At 35.2% G+C, this 22,607-nt stretch overlaps 2 protein-coding genes across 4 annotated transcripts in view; one reads left to right on the top strand and one right to left on the bottom strand.

Annotated features, from left to right (window-relative positions):
* The window catches only part of LOC123679158 (cardioacceleratory peptide receptor-like), a 74,697-nt gene that overhangs the window by 15,063 nt on the left and 37,027 nt on the right, over positions 1-22,607 (bottom strand). For all 3 annotated transcript variants that reach the window (XM_045616584.1, XM_045616582.1, XM_045616583.1), the window contains exons 4-6: positions 21,897-22,094; positions 16,035-16,130; positions 7,445-7,627 (exon numbers count right to left, since the gene is read on the bottom strand). In XM_045616584.1, the coding sequence (XP_045472540.1) occupies positions 7,445-7,627; positions 16,035-16,130; positions 21,897-22,094 (477 nt within the window). The remainder of the gene's footprint in view (positions 1-7,444; positions 7,628-16,034; positions 16,131-21,896; positions 22,095-22,607) is intronic.
* LOC123679160 (60S ribosomal protein L18) lies at positions 17,084-17,718 on the top strand. The gene has a single exon (XM_045616587.1). It carries the CDS (start codon positions 17,126-17,128, stop codon positions 17,690-17,692), a length of 567 nt encoding a protein of 188 aa, XP_045472543.1. The 5' UTR covers positions 17,084-17,125; the 3' UTR covers positions 17,693-17,718.

The following is a 22,607-nucleotide window of genomic DNA, read 5'->3' as shown; positions in this document are numbered from 1 at the left end:
GATAGTTTTGATGTATAATATGCGTATCAAAGTATTTTTGTACCCTTTTGGATCCTTTTTTTCCTATAATTGAAAACTTCAATCACTGCAATTTTGATTGGGTTATCCATATATGCTCGTCAGTTCCTTCCACTTAATATTCTTTTATTTGTTTCAGAAAGCTTAGTTTCTTCTGTCTTTGCTTGTGATGCTCCTAGAACTGGAAATAAATTATTCATATAAGATTATTCTAATTCTACAATACATTAAATGTTAACAGAAATTAAAATGACTGAATATTACTAAAAACTAGGCTGAAGGACTTCCGTCAATGGCCAATAAAGAACAGTTATTATTATTATCTAAAAATAATATTTAATCATAATTGGTTGCTTATATTCCTGTTCTTCTAAATTATGGCATCTCGTCATTCTCGTCAATACTCTAAGATGAAACAAGCTCCTTCTCAGTACCTAAAAATAATGCTGGAGTACATATACGAAGAATTTCACTAGTAATAATATAATATTTGAATAGACTCTTTAATATGAACAGAAATACAAACCTGATGCTGATCCATTCTTAAGAAAAAGAGTTGGTACTGCATCTACATGTAGCCGTATTGTTCTTGGGGAACAATATTTTTTTTATCGGAATGAACATGACAGACATATATTTGTATATAGATTCTGGCAGCAATCAGTTGAGTCTTCTTTTTGTATAATATTCAGCCATTATTGAAATCTTTCCTGACATTCAAACGGTGCCGCCGAAGGGAATTAATTTTACAACCGGGTACTGAACATTTAAGAGCACCACCCATGATAAACACTGATAATTTTTACAATATTTAACGAAAAACACAAATTATTTTTCACCTTTACGTTGCAAGATACAATTTTTAATGGATTATTATTGAAAACGAGTTGGTCCATGATGTCGGAAAAAATTTAGACAAACGAATTGTTATTGTTTTTCTTTTACGTAAAATAGACGTTAACGAAAGAAAAACGGCCAGAAACCGACCGACCTGCAGCGAGTATCAAGACGCCGGTACTAAAATAGCCTGAACCAATAATATGCCTCTAGTTGGGGGTCTATTAGATTAGTTTGTCTATGGGCGAGCCCTTCTCTTCGTATTAATGTACCAAGCAGAGTTAATGAAATATAGATGAAAGTTTTACGTTTGATCAATTAAAGATTAGTCTTGTAACGAATTTACAACCACCTCAACCAGCTGTTAAGGTAAAACTCCCCCAAATGAATATTCCGACTTTTGACAGAAATTACGGTGATTTCTTCATGGCTTTTGTTCATAACTATAATTTATTGACTGAATCTCACAAATTTTTAAATTTGAAATAATTTTTGAAAGGGAAACCGTTTTCTTTAACTTGTGAATTAAATATTTCTGATGATACTATAGTAAGGACCAGTTTGACCACTTGCTATTTATATTCCGGATATGTAGCCAGCGGATGCTAAATAACGGTGTCGGATAACTTTTTGCCGTTTCACCATTCGGGTGCCGGATAAAATATGTACCAAATATCTAGCCGACAAACTGATAAAAGGAAGGCTTGGCAACGTCTTATATATTCTTGTTATTGGTTGAAGAAACATCAGGTGAGAACTTTTAACTTGTTTATTTATGCATCTCTGATTATTTGTTTTCACCATCAACATGTTTTGTGAGGCTAGACTTGTTAAAATAAAGTTTTCTAGTGAGGTAGTAGGAAAAATATATTTTTCATAATTTTTTGAATAGAAATAATAATAATAATAAGTCCTTTATTTTCAACAGGTAAACACCCAATTACAGAAAATAATTACACTTGCAATAAGAAAAACCAAGCTATAGCGCAAACAAAAAAAAAAAAGAATACAGAAATAAAACTGACAATATCGAGTCACAATAATCTAAATTAGCTTCAGTACATGACACAGTAACAATCAATACTGGGAATTAATATTATACCTCAAGAGCAAGGAAATAACCGTATACCAAAAATATAAAAAATACAATCACATACATTCAACCTAAACCTATTACATATTTATCGTCAATATACGCCAATGAATCAAAGTGAATGTCACACTCTCTCGCAACTGAGTTGAAAGTCGACTCCATGAACCAAATGGGAGACTGCATCAAAGAATTGGTCCTCTGTGTCCCCAAGTGGAATAACTCCACCGCACGGGACGCAGGTCTTGGAACTCGAAATCCCAAAGCAGCCAGAAGAGGTGGGCAGTCAATACTGTTGTGCAGTAGTTTGTATAGGAATTTGAGACACAAAATTCCTCCCCTATCCCGCAGCGAAACCACATTGAATCGACTCAACAATGCACCATGGTCGAATCCTCTTGGTGGATAAACCCCATCCTCTCTCCAAACTAAGAACTTCAAAAATCTTCTCTGTACGGCCTCAAGGTAGTATTGATGGTAAAAATAAATAGGATGCCAAAAAATGGTCCCATACTCCAACTTGCTTCGGATGACGGAATAAAAGATACCCAAATATGTTGAAGTATTAGTGAAATATTTGCCATTGCGAGCAATGAATCCATACGTTCTCGAGGCAGATGAAATAAGTTGGGAGATATGTGGAATGAAAGTGAACTTCTGATCAAAAACCACACCAAGATCTTTTACTTCATCAACACGAGATAGAACTTGATCCTCGACGAAATACTCACATCTCAGCATATCTATTTTCCTTGTGTACACCCTCCAGCTGGACGACTTGACGACGATCAACCAGGTATGAACGAAACAGTTTGACAAGGATCTCGGAAAAGCTAAAGTTGTTGCGCAATTTCGATATGAGAAGATCACGTGCAACCTTGTCAAAAGCCTTCTGAAAGTCTGTGTATATTGTATCAACTTGATCACCGGAATCGAGCACTTCGCAAATATGCTGGGAAAATACCGTCAAATTGCTTGCGCAAGATCTCCTTGCCATGAACCCATGCTGCTCAATCTTAATATGACTCCTTATGGCTGGATAAACATTATTGTAGATAATAATTTCAAATAATTTGGAGAAGTTGGACAAAATAGAAATTGGTCTGTAGTTACCAACAACGGAGGGGTCCCCCTTCTTCAAGACTGGTACGATCTTGGCCAGTTTTCATGTTTTAGCAAAAGTGGTCTCTCTCAAGATGAGATTGAATATACGTTCTAATGGATGTGACAGTGTATAAATATAATCCTTCACAATAAAACTTGGTATCAAGAAGTTGGATTAATTATTATTAGTAGAAATGATAAGATAATCCCATCAGGACCAGATGTAAGCTTATTTGAGAGTTTCTTGGCAGCGACAATTATTTGTTCTTGTGTTGATGCTTATCGTGTCCTGACAACCAGTATCGTATATTTCATATGCATCATGGTGTCCACAACAGGATCATATACCGAACTGAAATATTCAGTAAAGGCATTAGCGATAGACGTGGATCCACTATAAGTTTCTCCGCTCTGTCTCATCTCTTCAGGTATTCTAGAGTTACCCTTCTTCTCACTAATAAAAGACCAGAATGAGGAGGGATCTTGTGTTATTTTATCTTCTGAGCTTTGAATGAAGTTCTTATAAGCCAAGTCAATGTCACGTTTGATGGTTTTTCTCAATTCTCTGTATTTCCTTAGATAGAACTCATCTTCATGTCTTCTGAAATTACGTAGCGATTTTTCCTTCTTTAAGATGTTGTTAATAATAGTCGAATTGAAGTAGGAAGGAAAACGTCTTTTTCTTTTGATCTTAAAAGGCACAGTTTGCAAAAATATATCATTCAATATAGCATAAAACCTACAACATGCCACATCGACATCCTGGGTCGACTCAAATACATCATCCCAAGTGGTATCCAATATCATCTGGTACATAAGCGGAAAATTAGCTTTACGAAAATTGAACTCTCTGGTACCCACAGAGTTCACTCCCATGGACGAAATACAGGACACGCAGAAATGAATCGGAGAGTGCTGCGGATCAACATTTACTGAAGAAAATGCGTCCAGAGAGACGTGACATGGAACATTTGAAAACACTAGATCTAGCAGTCTACCATTATTATTAACTAAATTATTAAATTGACCAAGATCGAGAATCTCTGCCATCAGTCCTAAGGCTACACACTTCCCATCTGAAGGAGTGTTGTTTACAAACTGAGGTGCATTGAAATCACCAATAATTAACAGTTTACTATCTAATATTAATTGAATCGTCGAAAGACGAAGCTTAAAAATTACTCATATGTCAACTTGAGGGTGTATATAAACTACAATAATAAGTTATGTCAGTGATCGAATTTTAATTTTACAGCCAACTAGATCTATGGATGGAACCAAAGTACGCAGCACAGACAAATCAATGCACTCCGATGAGTGCCTGCCATGTACAGCGACGAGAACTCCACCTCCGGTAGTACACCCCGTCGAATGAAGATCCCTATCACATCTGTAGACGGAGTAATACACTTGGAAAAAGCTCCGAGTTGAAAACACCACTCTTTAACCACGTTTCACTCAAACAAATCACTTGGAAGTCACTGGCCAACACCGAACACAACAAGTAATCTGTCTTTGAATTAATCCCCCGCAGAACATGAACAATAATTTTAATATACATATTTTCATGATGTACGCATTTCATTTGAAATTATGCGGAATAAAAAGAAAAGGAGATATTGGGGGTTGATCGTAATTGGAATTTGCCAATAATTAAACATTAGTTCCAACATAAGGTTTATTCCATAACCTTCTTCAAAATGAGGGCGTTAAAACATACGTCAACATATCTATGTTGATGAATTTCTTGAAATCTTTCAAGAAACTTTCTAACTTTGTTTAAATAATAAATGGTACAACATCAACCATGATGTTGTACCATTTATCTTGATCGAATCAGGCGTGAAAAAAACCAGCATGCTTCGTTTAGGATAGTAGGTACAATGTTGGTCTTAGATTCGTTCAATATTAATCTATTTTCAGCAAACCAGTCACTGGCTCTCAGAATCAAATTGTTAGCCTCTCTAATGACCTCAGGGTAGGTGTCAGCCGTAATCAACAGTCTGTTGTTTCATCCGCGTAGTTCATCTCACAATTATTTTCTATAGAAGTTATATAGAGAAGATCATTAACATACACAACAAAACAGAAAGGTCCAGCAATACTTACCTATGAAACTCCCATTCCAATATTCAGCCTTCCTGACTGATGACGTGTATCATTACTGTTGATAACCACCTTCTGATTCAAAGGCTGATCCTCTTGCGCCATATCGCTCCAGCTTGAGATATAATATTTCATGATCTAAGCATATTAAGCTTTCGAGAAATAGGCGCAAAGGCATCTTTTTTGCTTTCAAAAGCGTCAACTATATACTGAGCAAATTGTGTTGACCCTACCTCCACGTAGCCATGCTGAACGCTGCTAACGATCTCATAAAAGATGTTAATCTGCGGCACATTGCCGTCTCAAATATTTCAGAGAAACTATTCAACAAGCTGATCGGCCTTGTAGTTACCAATTATCTCTGGGTCATCCTTTTTTTTTGTATATTGTGCAACGATTTCGATTTTTGTTACGCTACTGGAATTTTCAAAGACGCGGTAATTTGTCGATTCTTCGTGGTGATTGGTCGCTGAGGAAGCGCCAACGAATGCACGTACCTAGAGAAGGATCGTGATATTTAATTATCTTTTCAGTGTACGCTTTTTCAGCGTTGTCGTCGGCCGGTACGGTGATGTCAACTATAGTGGCTCGGTTTTCCATCTTTTCAAGGATGACAATATCAGGCTGGTTGTGCGCGATTGGCCTGCCAGTTATCAGTGGATGGACCCAATACACCTTTACAGCATCATTCTCCTGAACTTGTTTTGGTAAGTATTCATGTATTTTTCTTTCTGTTTTTAATAATCCATATTTCAGGGCGATGGCTTGGTGGAATACTTTTGCCATGGCATTGTGCCGATCAGTGTATTCCATGGGAGAGAGCGCGGGGCAAGATGATGTGACATGCTAAATTGTTTCTGGTGCCTGAGAGCATTTACGGCATTTATCACTAGAAAGATTTCTTCCCGTTATGTTTTTCTGGTACGCTCTTGTAGGGACCACCTGATCCTGGATCGCTGCCAGTCTACCTTCCGTTTCTGGAAAAAGGTATCCAGCTTTGAGGTATGAGAGGGATCTTTCTGCATCTATATTTCTATTTTTTAGGACCGTTGAATATATTCCGTGAAGTGCCCTGCCATGCCAACCTTCGCATAGTTCCTCGATGGTTGGAGGTTCAGCCAGATGATGTTTAGAAGCCAGGTTCAGCGCCGTAATGCCTTGATCTTTCCTGGAGAGAGCTTTATAGAAAGGTAAGTGTTTTGATTTAAAGTACTCTCTCATATCCTTGACTGTATTGTGGTGTATGGTTTCGATATTTTGCATACCTCTACCCCCTTTATTTCTCGGTAAGTATAGCCTATTTACTGAGGCATGAGGATGGTGCATTCCATGCCTGGTGAGGAGCCCTCGCACTTGAATGTCCAGTGCTTTGAGATCTGTTGTTGTCCATTTCACAATTCCAAAAGAATAAGTCAGGGATGGTATTGCCCAGGTGCTTATTGCCGTGTTCATAGCTTTGGCATTCAATTTGGCTTGTAGTACTTTTTTCAACCTGTTGAAAAATTTATGTTTGAATGCTTCCCTGGCTTCAGTTGTTCTAGTTTCCATTCCCTGTTGGATACCTAGATATTTATATGTGTCCTCTGGTTGTAGAATTTTAATGGACAAGTCATCTTGTATCCTCATCATGTCTCCCCCGGATATTTTTCCCCTTTTTACATGTATAGCAGTACATTTTTCTAGTCCTTATTCCATTTTTATGGTTTTTGTGAATGATGTTACAATTTTGAGTTGCCTTAGGAGCTGATCTACATTCGCAGCAAAAAGCTGTCGATGTAAAGAAGATTGTTTATTTTCGTGTTGTTTCGTTTCTCAATGACATAACCATAGCTGGATTTATTTAGGAGCTTACTCAAGAAGTTTATCGCTAGACAAAACCACAGGGTACTCAATTTATCCCCTTGAAATATTCCTCTTCGAATGTTGACTTCATCTGTTGTATAGTTGCTACTGTGGGTTTTTACATGTAGTCTTGTTCTCCATGTATCCATAAGATGTTTAAGTAGGTTGATTATGGCCTTCGATACACCGTAGAGCTTCAGGGTATTTTGTTTGATAAAATGATTAATCCAGATTTCTTGAAGGCACATGAACTTGGGAATGAGGTTGCGATACGTATTGGAAAGGAAGACGTTGCTAAAACTGTAGAACAAAATCGTGAACTTTTAAGGGGACTTTAAGCTCAGAAGATTCATTAAATAGTATAGTAAAGTAAATGGGACAAGTTATTATTCGATTCTAACCCTAAAAATACCCACAATTTGGTTTGAAACTTATCTATTTACTTACTTCGCCTAATTGGGAAATGTCCCGCAGGAATTAAGAGTTTGCTTTTGGACCAAATAGTCCAAACAATCACAGCATAACAAGTGCTAATGATCAAGGCAGGAAAGACAAACAGTAGAATTGCAACGGAGGTCATGTAAATTTTCCATTGCGTCGGGTTCAGGTCAATCCAACATTGAGGAATATCTGGAAAACATAACATAAGAATGGTCCCTTTTTAGTCTGAAATTAGATAGGATAATCGAGAGCTGTAAATTGATCAGTTATTTCTTAAGGCTGGTTTTAGAGTCACGCTGACCGTCGGCGCTGACTGGCCATTATGTATGATTACTTATGAAGCGTTTTAGAATAACGCCGACGGCTCAGTGCTGATCACAGTCAGCGCTGAGGCATCGAGCACGTACGCGCAACACGTCGGCGCCGACGCGCTACCGAGCTCAGTTATCGTTACTATGTTACTTGAAACGCACGCGCTGACGGGGACAGTCAGGCGCAACAATGAATCGCGATATTGATACTATTCAGCAGCAACTCGAACACTCATTTGGTTGGGCATGACTGTACTCCACGACGTTCAGTCCCGGTGCACGCATCCGACTTTAGCAGTTACGACGCCGTTGCGGTGTCTTACGGTAGTGTACATGCTCTCATTTGATTCTTTGTACCACAGCTCGCATGATGCCAGTTACGAAGCCGCAACGGCATGGCGGGTAGTGTGCATGCTCCCATTTGATTCTTTGTACCACAGCCCGCAAGTACGACACCGCACCGGCGTCGTAACTGCAAAAGTCGGATATGTGCACCGGGCCTCAGCATGACTCTGAAACGCGTTGCTACGCGCTGAGAGCTACGTGTGTAGACTTCAGCGCCGACGCAACGCTCAGCGTGACTCTAAAACCAGCCTAAGGGTACGGCCATGGTGAGCCGCTTCTCGCGTCTCGCTTTATCGCGTCTTGCTAGCGGGTAATAAACATACGAAGAAATGATCTGGTATGGACATAGTGCGCCTGCTCGCCCGCTTCCGAGTGCTCAGCCAGCTTCTTCTCGCTTTTACCGGAATGAATTACTAATTCTTTTCTCGCTTGCCGGTAAGCCCGCTCGATTGATTTCATAAAGGAATTTGGACGTAGTAGTGAATAAATATCGATAGGATGGACATTAATAAAGAAATTTTGATTTCTAAAGTGTTTTTAAATAGCGTGATATGAGATATTGTTATTTTATATTATTTTTTTTTACTTATTCAATATAATTTTTTTAAGAGAAAATTTGATGTTTCAATTACAAGAAATTCATCTACATCTTTCAGTCGGTGGAAATTATATGAGTCGATATATGGCAAATGAAATAAACAAATATACCTACTCAGGGTACTGAACCAATGAACAAAAATATGAAGAGAATTCAAAATATTTTCGCGGTACGTGTTCTCGACCATTCTACCCTTCCAAGATAGTTTGCATAGTAGTGGTATAGGTCAAAGTTTTCGCGCTAAAAATTAGTTTATAATCGTCTTTATTTATTCGCGGTCGAGAACCAATTCGATTGTACTTAATTCTCGACCACTGGTGGTCGGTGTTTTATATTTTTTTTACCCATTAGTTTCTAAATAGATATTAAGAGCAAAATAACCAAATAATGTTGTATGAGTTGCTATTTTGAAATATTTATAGAAAGTGGAAATTTTTGCAAAATAATTTTTTTTTACGTTTCGAGTGTTTCTTAATTGATTATATCATCTGAAACCAATCTGAGTGATAGGTAGTGATGTCGATGGTACGGTACGAAAGTAAGTACTAATCACTCATCTCGCTCTAAGGTTTTTTATAAAATTTTCAAGTGGAGCGGCCACTATTATTAGTGATCGAAAAATAACACAAAAATGGTCGAGAACTCTGCGGCGTGGTCGAGAACCGAAGGTTATTGAGGTTTTCTATATGTTTTCACATTTCAAAGGTTAAATGCGGAAAGAACGCTTAAAATTATATGACAAATCATTTAAAACTCGCCAAAGAATCGATGAACACCAATACCATTAAAATTTGATAAGTTTATGTGTGAAAAAATCGTGCTCGAAATCGATGTTTCTGTTAACTGGTCGAGAACCAGTGCATTTACCCTAACTTACCTCAGAGTGACCGTAAGACGTTCTTCCGGCAGAATTCTTTGTTGATGAAAGTTGCACCACTGTTTTTTTAAACGATTTTCTATTAGATTCAAAATATACTTAAATGTCAATTCTTGCATGCGGAAATATTCGAAAAATTTTTTTGGATGGGCCGTCAGCTGTGAAAACAAGGTATGATATTCACCAACTTTTTGGTGTGATCTATTTATTTCATGAACGTCAGTAGACCTTCCATGTTTTAGTTTCAAAGAAACATTATCACTAGCTATTAAGATAGCCAAAAGATCCTCACGGCATAAATTCATGATGAAAAATGAATTATGCTGCAGCGGCAAACACAACGAGACGTTTTGACGAGCGGTGCACTATGACCACTACCTGCTACAATCTAGCAGGTTCACCAGTCGCCGAGCGCTAGTCTAATCAGCCGCGATATAGCGAGACGCGAGAAGCGGCTCACCATGGCCGTACCCTAACTACTTGTATAATAGAACGGCCACCCAACTGGCTCCATCCAACGATTATTGGTTATCAGCATCATCAATTTTTTATTTACAAAATTATTCACATCAAACTGAATATCTTTTCAAATAATGAAGCAGTACAAATGTCTGTTCATTTCATTAATCCATGAAAAAATTAATATGGATGATTAAAAGAGAGCGACGAGACCATATTGTCTTCTACGTGTTCTTAGTTTGATTTTATTGAATGGTTTGTGTCTTCAGGACAGGGTAAATCAAACACATCTTTGAAGAATTGTCGACGTTTGCCTACCAAGTTTGGATCTTATATTTTTCAAGAATTTTCAAATTGATTTGCAACCAAACTTGGGATCGAAACGTCGACGATTCCATAAGGATAAGTTTGATTTGCCCTGTCCTCAAACCCATAGAATTATAGGTTTTCAAACATTTCCTAAAAAGGGCCTTAATGTATGAAAAATGGTTGTCGGTTAATTTCAAATGTTAGTATTTCTTTCGTCGCGAGTTGTAATGCTGATATACAATACAAACAACTTAAAACCTGAAAGGAGCTAACATTTCAAATTAAAGTAGAGAACGTAAAGAAATTCTTTCCGAAAATCCAAAAGCTACTTCTTGTAGAGAATTCATTCAAGATTTCAAAGTATCACTTCAATTTTCTGTGCCATCATTGATTGGTGAGATATTGATGGTTAAAGACAAAAAGGTCCTTTTCAATTCAAAGTATGATATTTCAGCGAGAAGTTCCCGCATCATCAGTATTAATAGAAAGTAGAAACATCAAAGATATGCAAAACAAGGGGAAAAATGAGGAATGGTTTATCACAAATCAACTTAAATTAAATGCGGATAAGACAGAAGAAATAAGTTTTCATTCTAATGCCGAACTTAAGCATATAAAATTTTTGGGAATAAATCTTCATAGCAAATTATCCTGGACAACACATGCAGATGAGATCTGCAAAAAAATCTCAAAATCAGTAATCTTAATAGAAGGATGAAGCAAATAGCTACGCACCAAACAGCTAAGACTGCATATTATGCTTGTGTACACAGTCATCTCACATATGGAATTCTTCTGTGGGGTCAGTCATCAAGAGAAGTCTTCAAACAACAAAAAAAGTCTATAAGAGCATTAAAGGGACTTGGTAGGAGAGAGCTGCAGAAATTAATTCAAAGAGGAAAAAATACTTACTTCAATATTCATCAGGGAATGTTTGAAATACCAACACCAACACAAGAAGTCGATGAATTTAAATCAGGATCAGCATGAGAATGATACGAGAAGAAAACATCAGTTGATAACATCATTACATCGCTTAGCTCGGACACAACAATTTTTTGACTACAAGGGGGTAAAATTCTACAATTCGCTCCCATCAAGAATGAAAACCCTGCCAATGAATAAATTTGATCGAACCATCAAAGAGTTTTTAATTAACGGTTCTTTTTATAGCATAGAAGAATATTATTTAAGTTCGAGTATATTATAATATGAATTATTTGACGTAACATGTAAATTTTGATGTTTAATAAACTTTACTATTACTATTACCATAGTATAAGGAATGGAATACTTTCCTTATACTATGCTATTACTATTACTATCGAAATTTTGAAGAAAGGATAGTGAAGCTGAATGAACGAGTTATCTTCATCCATAAAGTGGTTGAGTTAGAAATGGTATATTCTAAAACAAGTTGCAGAATGGGCTCCTATTCCAACACGAATGCGAAATTCGAAAACGAGCGAGTTTTGGAATGCATGAGCGTTGGAATTGCCTTCTGCAAAGAGTATTAGACGATATTTTCTCTATTTCAGTCAAGTTTTGTGAATTATTGTCGAAATTCAATGAAAAATTCTGATTATATATCCTAGTGACTTTTGTATTGTATCTTGGCAGTTGGGGTGACTGTTACGAAAATTGACAGATCACGGAATTTGAATATGAATCGTACGTTTCGAATTTTGAAATAATTTACAATTACGCATTCAATTCGTGAATTATGTCTGACGAAATCGATTTAACACCACCAGAATTAAGAGAAATCCTCCTTTATTCCTCGGCAGTGTCGTCCTCTTAATGCTACTTTTCGGATGGTGCTTGTGTGCTTTCGTCATCAAGGTTCTTATTCTGCATTGCAGGTTTTCTATATCTGTTTTGCTCCATGGTATTGAACCGAGAGAGTATGTTAGATTTGAACATGCATATGTATAGATAGCTCTCGTCATGTTTTTGCTATTGAGGTTTGTTTTTAAAATTTTGTTGATTCTCCTAATGAACTCAGTTGTTAAGTCTTCCTTCATTTCATTCCTAGGTATTTATAAAGATCTTCTGATTTCATTGCTTCTATCTCCTGTTCATTGGAAAAAGCGATGGGTTCATCTTGGATTTTTCCTCGCACTACGCTAATAGTACGACACTTGTCCAATCCGAATTTCATTCCCACGTCTTTCGAAAAATTTTCCGCCATTTTGACTATAATTTGCAAGTGGTTTTTGTTGTCTGTTATAAATTTTAGGTCATCCACGTATAGCTAATGATTGAGTGCAATAGTATTTCTATTGCCTTTGACATTGAAACCTTTTTCAGTAGCATCCAGTTGTTTAGAAAGGGGGTTCAGCGCCAAGCAGAACCATAAGGGACTCAATGAATCTCCTTGAAAAATTCCCCTTTTTATTGATATCTGTTTAGTAGTTATGTTCGCCGTAGAAAGTTCGATATTCGTTCTCCAGTTGCTCATTGCATACTTCAGAAAGTTTATTGTAATTGGATCGATCTTGTATATTTCAAAAATTTTTGTCAGCCACCCATGTGGAATAGATACGAAGGCCTTCTTATAGTCAAAATATGTCATAAAAAGATTTCTGAGTTTTTTGAAGGCATGGTTGCATATGACGGAATCTATTATCAGCAGTTCCTTCGATCCTAGTGGAACATCCTTTCTGCTGTGCTGTTATTATATTATTTGTGTCGCAATGTTTGTAGAAACGAGATGCTAAACATGATGTGATGATTTTATATATTGTTGGTAGGCATTTAATTGGTCTGTATTTTGATGGATCCGCTGTGTCTCAGTCTTTCGGACTACACGCTAAGTTTTTGTTTCAGTGTGTCCATCCATTATTATATTCACCATTTTTTGTAGTTTTCTAGACGAAGAACCTTTTGCAAATTGGGTGAGCCTACCAATATCTTGTCGGATGCTATGAACTTTGTCTTCTACTCTTTTTTGCCAATGTGGTTTATTTTGTTGTTTTTCTCTGGCTGGTTGATGACTTTTAGGTTTTTGCTTCACACCTAGCACTGTTGCTATCGAAAATGCTGCACAGTATATGATGAGGTGTAATGATTCGAGATTATGGTAGTTAGGAGGATACTTGGGTATAATCCCCTTGGTGGTTATGACCAAAAGCTGAGATGGTTTCTTGGATGTCCTCAATCTTATATATATATATATATATATATATATATATATATATATTTTATATATATATATATATATATATATATATATATATATATATATATATATATATATATATATATATATTTTATATATATATATATATATATATATATATATATATATATATATATATATATATATATATATATACAAAATGTGATATATCGGTTTAGTATATATATATATATATATATATATATATATATATATATATATATATATATATATATAAATATTATATTATATTACGGAATATATATTTCGTCGTTGCGCATCACTTAATGGTATCACATCTGCGTTGTTTTGTTCCTCAGAGTTCATTTGTGCATTGATGCTGTGTTGGTTTTCAGCACGATGGTAGTTTTCCTCACATGTCATTTCGTTGTTAGTGAGGTTCCTATTGTGTAGCCTCAGAAACTTGAAGTTCGGGATAGTTTCTGTGGAATTCTGCAAACAGTTTTTGCCAGTAGCCTATTTTATCCTCTTCCATATTAGTCATTTCATAGTAGGTATATGCGCATGATGGTTTCATTTATCGAACTCGTCCATTTCATGCGTCTTCTTGGTAGACCTGCTTGGGTGAGTGCTGGTTGGGGATCCTTATTATTATTATTATTATTAAATACACAGAAGATAAACAAATATTATAATAAAATGAACAAAAACCCACAATAAAAACTAGAAACTCTCACTGGAAGTACAAAAATACGAAGAGACCAAACAATTGACAGACGATACAATAGAAAACATCACGCAAACAACACTCCTTCCATATGTAATTGATACCTTCAAATAAGGGACAAAATTTTCCATAGAAGACAATAATGTAGAAAAGTCTCAACAAACCAAATTTTGGCACAAATTGAGGAAGGAATTACAAAGTTACCAACAGACGAACAGAATGACATACGAATGAAGGTTGCACAGACACTAAGTTCACATATAGAAGACATAAAGGGACAAAAACATTACAAACAATTGACCAACTTTACCTAGACCAAAATATTTTTCGAAGAACATAACGAATTCTTAATTACAAGAGCAGACAAAGGAAAAAAGACGGTAATCATGACAAACACGGAATACGAGCAATTTGTTGAAAGATAATTCCACATACATTAAGACTAAACGACACATGACGCTAACATTTGGAAAACAAAACAACAAAATAGTAAAAAAATGGAAAGAGAAATATCAGAAATTGATTATGAAACATTAACAATACACAACAGCAAAACACCAAAAATATACGCCAAAAATCACCCAATATCCACAAAGAAGGAAATCCTTTACGAGCAATAGTTTATTGTGTCCAATTTCCATTATACCATCTTTCAAAATATTTAGCAGGAATACTAATACACACACAACCGGAAATAATTATTACTACACAAAAAATTCAATACATCTGAAAGAAAAATTAAATAAATTAAAAATAAACAAGAATAATAAACAATATTCACAAATATCCGTATTGAGTTAGTAATGGAAAATTTAAAAGAAAAATGGCATCAAGAAGCATCACACACAGAAATATTTGAAGATTAATTCACGGAGACGACTCAACTAATAATTAATAACAGCAATTTTCAATATAGAGATGAATTTTCCAAACGAGTGAACTCCAATTATGGGAACTCTAATTTCAAGTGTGATTGCACAAAGTGTAATGAAACAGATAGAACAAAAACTAATGACGAAATACAGTAACAAAGAGTTCTTCAGAAGATATGTTGATAATTGTCTCTTAATTACCACACCAACAATTATGCACAACACATATTACAAGATTTCAACGGTGTTCATGCACTATAGGTACACTGTATTTTATTACTCTCAGAAAAATCGAAGAGTATAATTGAATAAAACTGAATATAAGGATTTCTTTTCAATTTGAGTGGATAAAATGACCAGTTGAGTTTTATTTCTATAATTCATAAGTTTTCTCCACATATTTTTTTTCACCGTACCCTATCAATAGCGTACCAATCAATTCGCCACTGGATTTAATAGATGGATGGATTTGGAAGCATGTTTCCACTCGTGTTTCACCTCTTCCGATATCTGCATTCAAATGATTCTGAACAAAGATTCTAATCAGAGATTTATAATTTATTACTCTCAGAAAAAACGAAGAGTGAATAACACTCAACCGATAACACAAATTGAAAACAAATCCTAATATCTCTTCTAATTGATCTATATATTATACCTATTCTAATTGATCTATATATTATACCTATTCTAATTGAATAGCTCTAAATATTAGGATTTGTTTTCAATTTGAGTGAATAAAATGATCAGTTGAGTTTCATTTCTTTAATTTATAGGTTTTCTCTAACTAACTTAGTAACCTCAAGATTTTGTACATATTGTTACAAATGTATCTAATGTTTAGATTTGGATATCTTTCTGAACTCAATCCTATTAATATTCTATTTGATGAAATAATGAATTGGTACAATATTTAAAATGAACTCATGAGTGAAAATGGGAGTTTATTTACTCACCTTCTATTGGCTTCTCCTCAAATAGAAATAAAGCTGGCAATGAGAAGATCATACTCAACACCCATGCCAGAAGAACGAGCATCTTTGATCTTTTCCCTAGAAGCATTTATTATTATGAATTAGTATTCTTGATAGCACATGGAATGATTCATTTTCTTAGTAGGTTTAGGAGTTACATATAATGTTGATTGTATTTTCAGAAACACTTAGTCAACATTGAAAAAGGGAGGTACAGGTGAGACACCTCAAGATTAACCAATGCATAAAATTTTCAATTTAAAGAATGAAACAAATTTTTTCCACTTAAAAGACCAATCTAATCAAAGATTTAATAACTCAATTTGGAGAATTGAAAAATTTGATGTGATTTTTTTCAGGAGAAACTTCAGACATTCAAAAAATTGCTAAATGTCGACGGTCGATTTTTTCGTATGCAAATAAATAAATTTATTTCTCTTGCGCAGTTTTTATACGTAGATAAAATACGCTGAAGGAATGAATTTATTTATTCGCATATTAAAAAACCTACCTTCAGAGAAAAAATCTTCAAGAACGCCTGATCTCTTTTTTCGAAATAATAAGATATCAGAAAGCAGGTCATAGACAGATATCTTGACTTGTTCTCAAGTTACAGGGCATTTCTGAAAAACGACTGTTTCAAATATTTCGTTTTTATTTGGTTTGGTGTATTTGTTTAATTTCTTCACTTTGACACTCAATTTTTAAATTTCAGACCCGCGTGCTATTTCGTTTTCTTGTTTTATTTCTGCAGCTGTATTGACACAACAAGATCTCTTCAAATTATTATAGGTTTGATGCACAATTCATTGTGTTTTAGTCACTACACAATATTTATCGAGTCCTTATCCTAAAGGATTAGAGTACCTAGTTGCGCTAGCCCTTTGGCCACCACCGCAGTTATAAAGTGTACGATGTAACATAGGTTAGGTAAAAGGTTACACTAATAAGTGTAATAATTTTATTATTTTTATTATTCATTCACAATGTACAATTACAATACATGCAAAACCACTTATACATGTATACCTTCCTTTTATGAAACAAGAAGGTTGGAAACATTTCGGGGCATCATGGGTATAGATATCGAACACAAATACGATCGTAAGGTTCGAAGGACCGAACCTAGATCCCAAGATGTATATTTACGACTTTTGGTGAAACTCTACCGATATCTGGCTAGACGTACAGATGCCAAATTTAACAAAATAATATTGAAGAGGCTTTTTATGAGCAGGATTCATCGTCCCCCAATAAGCATAGCTCGCATAGTGAGATTCATGAAGAAACCCGGTCGTGAAAACCTTACAGCAGTAATTGTTGGTAACGTTACTGATGATTCTCGCATTTGGGAACTTCCCAAATTGACCATTTGTGCTTTGAAAGTATCTGACAAAGTTCGTGCCAGAATTGTGAAAGCAGGTGGTGAAGTTATTACTTTCGATCAACTTGCTCTGAGATCTCCACTTGGACAGAAGACAGTCTTGATGCAAGGGCGTAGAAACGCTAGAGAATCTGTGAAACACTTCGGCCCAGCTCCAGGTGTTCCCCACTCTCACACTAAGCCATTCGTAAGGTCAAAGGGACCCAAGTTTGAACGTGCTAGAGGACGTAGGAAGTCTTGTGGTTATAAGAAATAAGCATTTTATTTTGCTATGACAATATACCGTCAAAAATTACGGCTTGTCTTAGAGAAAGGAAAATCCAGTCATAATTAATAAATACGAAAAGAATTTAAACACATCAAAATTCATCTAGTCTGTACATAGTCATTTTCAATAGTAGATTCTTGACTTCTTCTGTACAGCTCTGTAATTTCAACTCCTTCAGATCTTCCTGCAGTTTATTATACAGTTTCAAGCAGATAAAAATTGGTACCAGTTGTGTCTTATAAATTCTAGCGCATGGAAGTATGAAATTATGCTTTTCAGGAGTAATCATGATATCAAGAATTTTTCCGAAATTTGGCTTTGTTTTGATGGACATACTTCACACGAGTGAGAATGAAACAGGATGTTACGGTAAGTATCTTCTCCTGTTTGAAAAAACTACGACAGCAGTCAGTTTGCTTCATTCCATATAGTGTCCTCATAGATCCTTTTTGTTTGAGAAGAACGTTCTCTATAGCAGAAACCAAAGTATGATGCCATACATCATCTGAAGGCTGAGTAATAAGTCATCTTGGCAGTTTCCACGCTCGAAATATGCTTGACTCTTCTAATCAAAAATATCTCCGTAGAGAGCTTTCCACATAATTCGTCGATATATTTGTTCCAGCTTAGTGAAGATTGGAAAGTTATTCCCAAATATACCAATGATCCATCCGTCTGATTTTTGGTGTTAAAAGTCAGCTTTTGGGTTTTATCTATATTTATCTTTAAACGATTTGCCTCGAACCAGTTTTGGGCATCATCTAGGAATTTTTCTGACTTTTGTTCGATCATATTGTTGGATTTGCTTAATACTGCTGTATCATGTGCATAGCTGCAGGTTTTATAAGATTCTATATTTACAAATAAATCATTCGTGTATAGGATAAATAAGATGGGTCCCAATATTGAGCCTTGTGGCGCTCCTGTTTTTATTTCTCTTTTATGTGATGGGTAATTATTCCATTTAACCTTTTGAAATCTGTGTGAAAGGTAAGATGCATAATTTCGTAGGCTCTCCCTCTCACGCCATGAAATCTGAGCTTATTTAAAAGAATGTCATGTGGAACGCCATCAAAAGCTTTGCTTAGGTTTAGACAGGACAGTTCTACTTCTTCGCCGCTATTAAACGCCTCTAGAATGGTCTCCAGTACATCAATCATTGCCGATATAGTTGACTTTTGCTTCCTGAATCCATGTTGAGAGTGATGTAGGAAACAATTTCGCTCAAGGAAACTGATCAATCGGTTTTTCAGGATTGTCTCGAATATTTTCGAGAGAACAAGTAAGATAGATATTGGTGTGTAGTTATCACAGCATTCGAGATTTCCCTTCTTGAAAATTGGCGTTACACTGGCAATTTTAAGCTCCTGAGGAAATATCCCCCGTTGGAAACAATGATTAACAATCCTGCATAGAGGACCTATCATAAAAGGAACAATTGTTTTCAGCAACGACACCGAAAAACCATAAGCATCTCTGCTTCTTTTGTCTTTCAAGGACCTTGTGACATTCATAATCTCAGTTTCAGTAACAGGATATATATACATCGATGATGAGGAGTCTATTTTGGGATTCCTCAAAAATTTATCCGATGATTCTATAGATGACTGAGAAGATGTAATGAGAGCTATAGAAAGAAAATTCTATAGAATGTAGATAAAAACGTAGACAATATATCGTCTAATAAGAAGGTCGATGCGAGCGTTGGTCCTCAATATCTGATGTTTCTAAATGCGACGTTGTGAAAAGTTGTGTAAAATGTGGTGTGTGCTTCAAGTCATTTCACCCTAGCTGTGGGGTAAAATCTGGCTAATGCTGTGGGGAAACAATGATATTCCAGAGTGTCACTGATACAAAGGAATGTAAAAATTTCGAAAAATCAAGTGGTATCAATAATGATTCTACGATGAAGGATCGGATGATTAGAATTATTGAAGAATTGGAGGCGAGAAATCTTCTATTAATAAAAAATACTTCGCTTCTGAAAACTAAAATTTCCGATATGGAAAATAAATTAGATGAAAAAGATGTTCAAATAACCACATTGAACAAAAAACTGAAAATTCATACACAGGTGCCAATAAACGATAAGGATGTTTTGATTTCGACTGCTAGGATTCCTGATGTGAATGCGTCAACTGATTATCAAAAAAGTGTAAAGAAACAACTGAACTATACACAGATGCAAAAGAAATCGTCTCTTACAGTAGGAAGTAGTAATACTAAACCACAACAAAAGAATAAGGTTACATTGAAATATGTAAACGAAGCAATTCAAGAGGCGAAGGATATAGAATTGATGAATAAATACATCGAGATGTAGAAAGACATTCCACGAGAGAAATCTGAGGAAGATAAATCGGAATGGAAAATTCAGTCTAGGAGGAGATCTAGATCGCAGAGGACACTTGTGGTGGGAAATTATGGTGGTCCATCTTCGTTGGAAGGTATTGAAAAATACAAGGCATTTCATGTGTCCAACCTGAAACCATCAACAACAGTGGAGGAACTTCAAACATTTTTAGGTAAAACCTTTACAGGAATAAGGTGTGAATTAGTTAGGTCCAGATACCCAGAAAGTTATGCTTCATTCTGAAGCCGACTTGAATACTTCCTTGTATAAATCTTGAGTAACCTACTCAAGTGAAAAAGTGAATGATATCAAATCAAAATAATTCATCAAAATATGCGATGCATTAGTAATGAAATACTTATGCTGAATGATATTTTCTCTGATGTTAACTGTGATTTTTTACTAATTAAAGAACATTGGCAAGAAAAGGTCCATATTAATATATTAAAATTAAGAAAATCACTCTATGCCCAAGTTACCGTAGGGTAACTATGAAGCATGGCAGTGTTGTCATTTATAAAAGTGATAATTACTTTCATGACATATGTGTTGTGAATATCGAAAGTTCAAATGTTGAAGGCATTTTCGAATGTTGTTGCATTAGGATTCCGACTGAGGGTATGACAATTACTGTTTGTTATAGACCTCCTTCGGGAGATTTTGATTTGTTCTTGCAAGTTTTCGATGAATTTCTCAATTTCTTATCCAATATGTCAGGTTGAATAATTATTGGAGGAGACTTTAATATAGATCTTTTGGTTCATAGCGACACTTCAATGTTTTTCGGGGATGCTATTGCGTGTTTTAATTTTCAGTCGGTTATTTCCTTGCCAACTAGAGTCACTTCAACATCGAGAACATGCATAGATAATTTTCTTATAAATTTTGACAATGGTATCAGTAATAGTGTGAAAGATTTTTTTTGTTTCTGATTACTGTTCTATTTTGATAAATATGAAATTGAGTATTTCAGAGAAAAACATAAGCGTTCAATTTATGCCAGAGTGCATAGTGCTGATTATATTGAGACTTTTAAATCTTTTTTATATCAAGAAAGTTGGGATGAAATTTTTGAATATGAAAGTCCCAATATAGCATTCAACTGTTTTTCTCAAATTATTCAATATTCTTATGAGAAATCGTTTCCTATCAATAAATTCAACTCTCATTCAACTCAGAGTAAGGTCTTTTATTCTGAATTGACAGAAATCAGAAACCTTGTTAGCCTTTTTGGTGGTGAACATTTCAGGGAGGATTATCCCTATTATAATATGATGTATTTCTTGATATGAAAAACCCATCTGAAATTCCGGTAATGCATTTTGATGCTGAAATAGCTCAATCGAGTAATAAAACTAAAACTATCATACATGGCAGCTTTTTAATAGAATAAAGAAAAAGAAACAGTAGAAATAATATTATTATTGAGGAAAATGGAGTGAGAATTTCTGAGATTCCTGCGGTAAATAATTTCAACGATCATTTTTCGAATTTTACCTCACTACCATTAAGGGGACCACTTTATATGGCCATGCGTTTATTTAATTTGCTTCTTAAGCAATTACAGGTTGTTGAAGATATAACCTTGTTCAGAAGGCGTATTACAATTTTATTTTGGATTGTGAACCTTATTCAGTTGATGAGTTTATTTCATTTAGTAGAAAATAAGCTCTTTTATGACTTGTCTCTATTTTATTCGCTTGCATTGATTTTGATGTTGTGAATAATTTTGGAGATTAATAAATATTATTTTTATTATTACTATTATTATGCATATATGTTATACAGTTACCATAACTCTAGGATCCTTTTCTTTGAGATACGGAGGGACATACTCACAGCTTCCGGAGAAGTTCATTGGATGCGTGATGGCATCGTATCTATCAATAGAAAGGGCCACTAGGACGTAGGTCGACGAGTAAGTAACGACAGCTTGAAGGAAGCGGATCAATTTACAAAGGATGTTGCCTGCATACCATGCTATTGTGATCCGCCATGCGATATCCACTGAAACATTTATTAGACCAACAGCTAGGTCTGAAAAAAAAAGATAGTTGAACTTATGTTTGTCGTAGATGCACTAAAGCAGCATTGAAAAATATTATCGAAAATTCCATAAGAAGATACATGCTCTATATATATATCTATATATGCTATATATAATAATAGACAAAAATTCAAATTCAACATTGAATGAACAGAGCGAAGACAAACCAACATATAACGAAAATAAGAGCACGGCGCATCCCAGAGAAGGAAGGGATGACTTCAATTTAATGTGGAAATCAAACCGTAATCAAAACGTATCAAATCCATAAGTCAGACATTCTCGTCAGTTTTGACGTCTTATCTCTCTTCACCAATATTTCACTGAAAGAGTCCCTTGAAATACTGATTGTTAATTGTAAATGAAATTTTAAATAGTAATTAGTTACATGTGATGTCCGAATTCACTTGGTTTGAAAACGAAAAATGTTTAAAGCCTTTCGAAATTCCTATAAATAACCTCAAAATTCAGTGAGAAATTAATCCAATAAACTGTACTTTCTT

Source organism: Harmonia axyridis, chromosome 4 (genome assembly GCF_914767665.1).
Source record: "Harmonia axyridis chromosome 4, icHarAxyr1.1, whole genome shotgun sequence".
Lineage (NCBI taxonomy): Eukaryota > Metazoa > Arthropoda > Insecta > Coleoptera > Coccinellidae > Harmonia > Harmonia axyridis.
The sequence above is the reverse complement of the archived record's forward strand: the minus strand, read 5'-3'. Positions and strand labels throughout refer to the sequence as shown.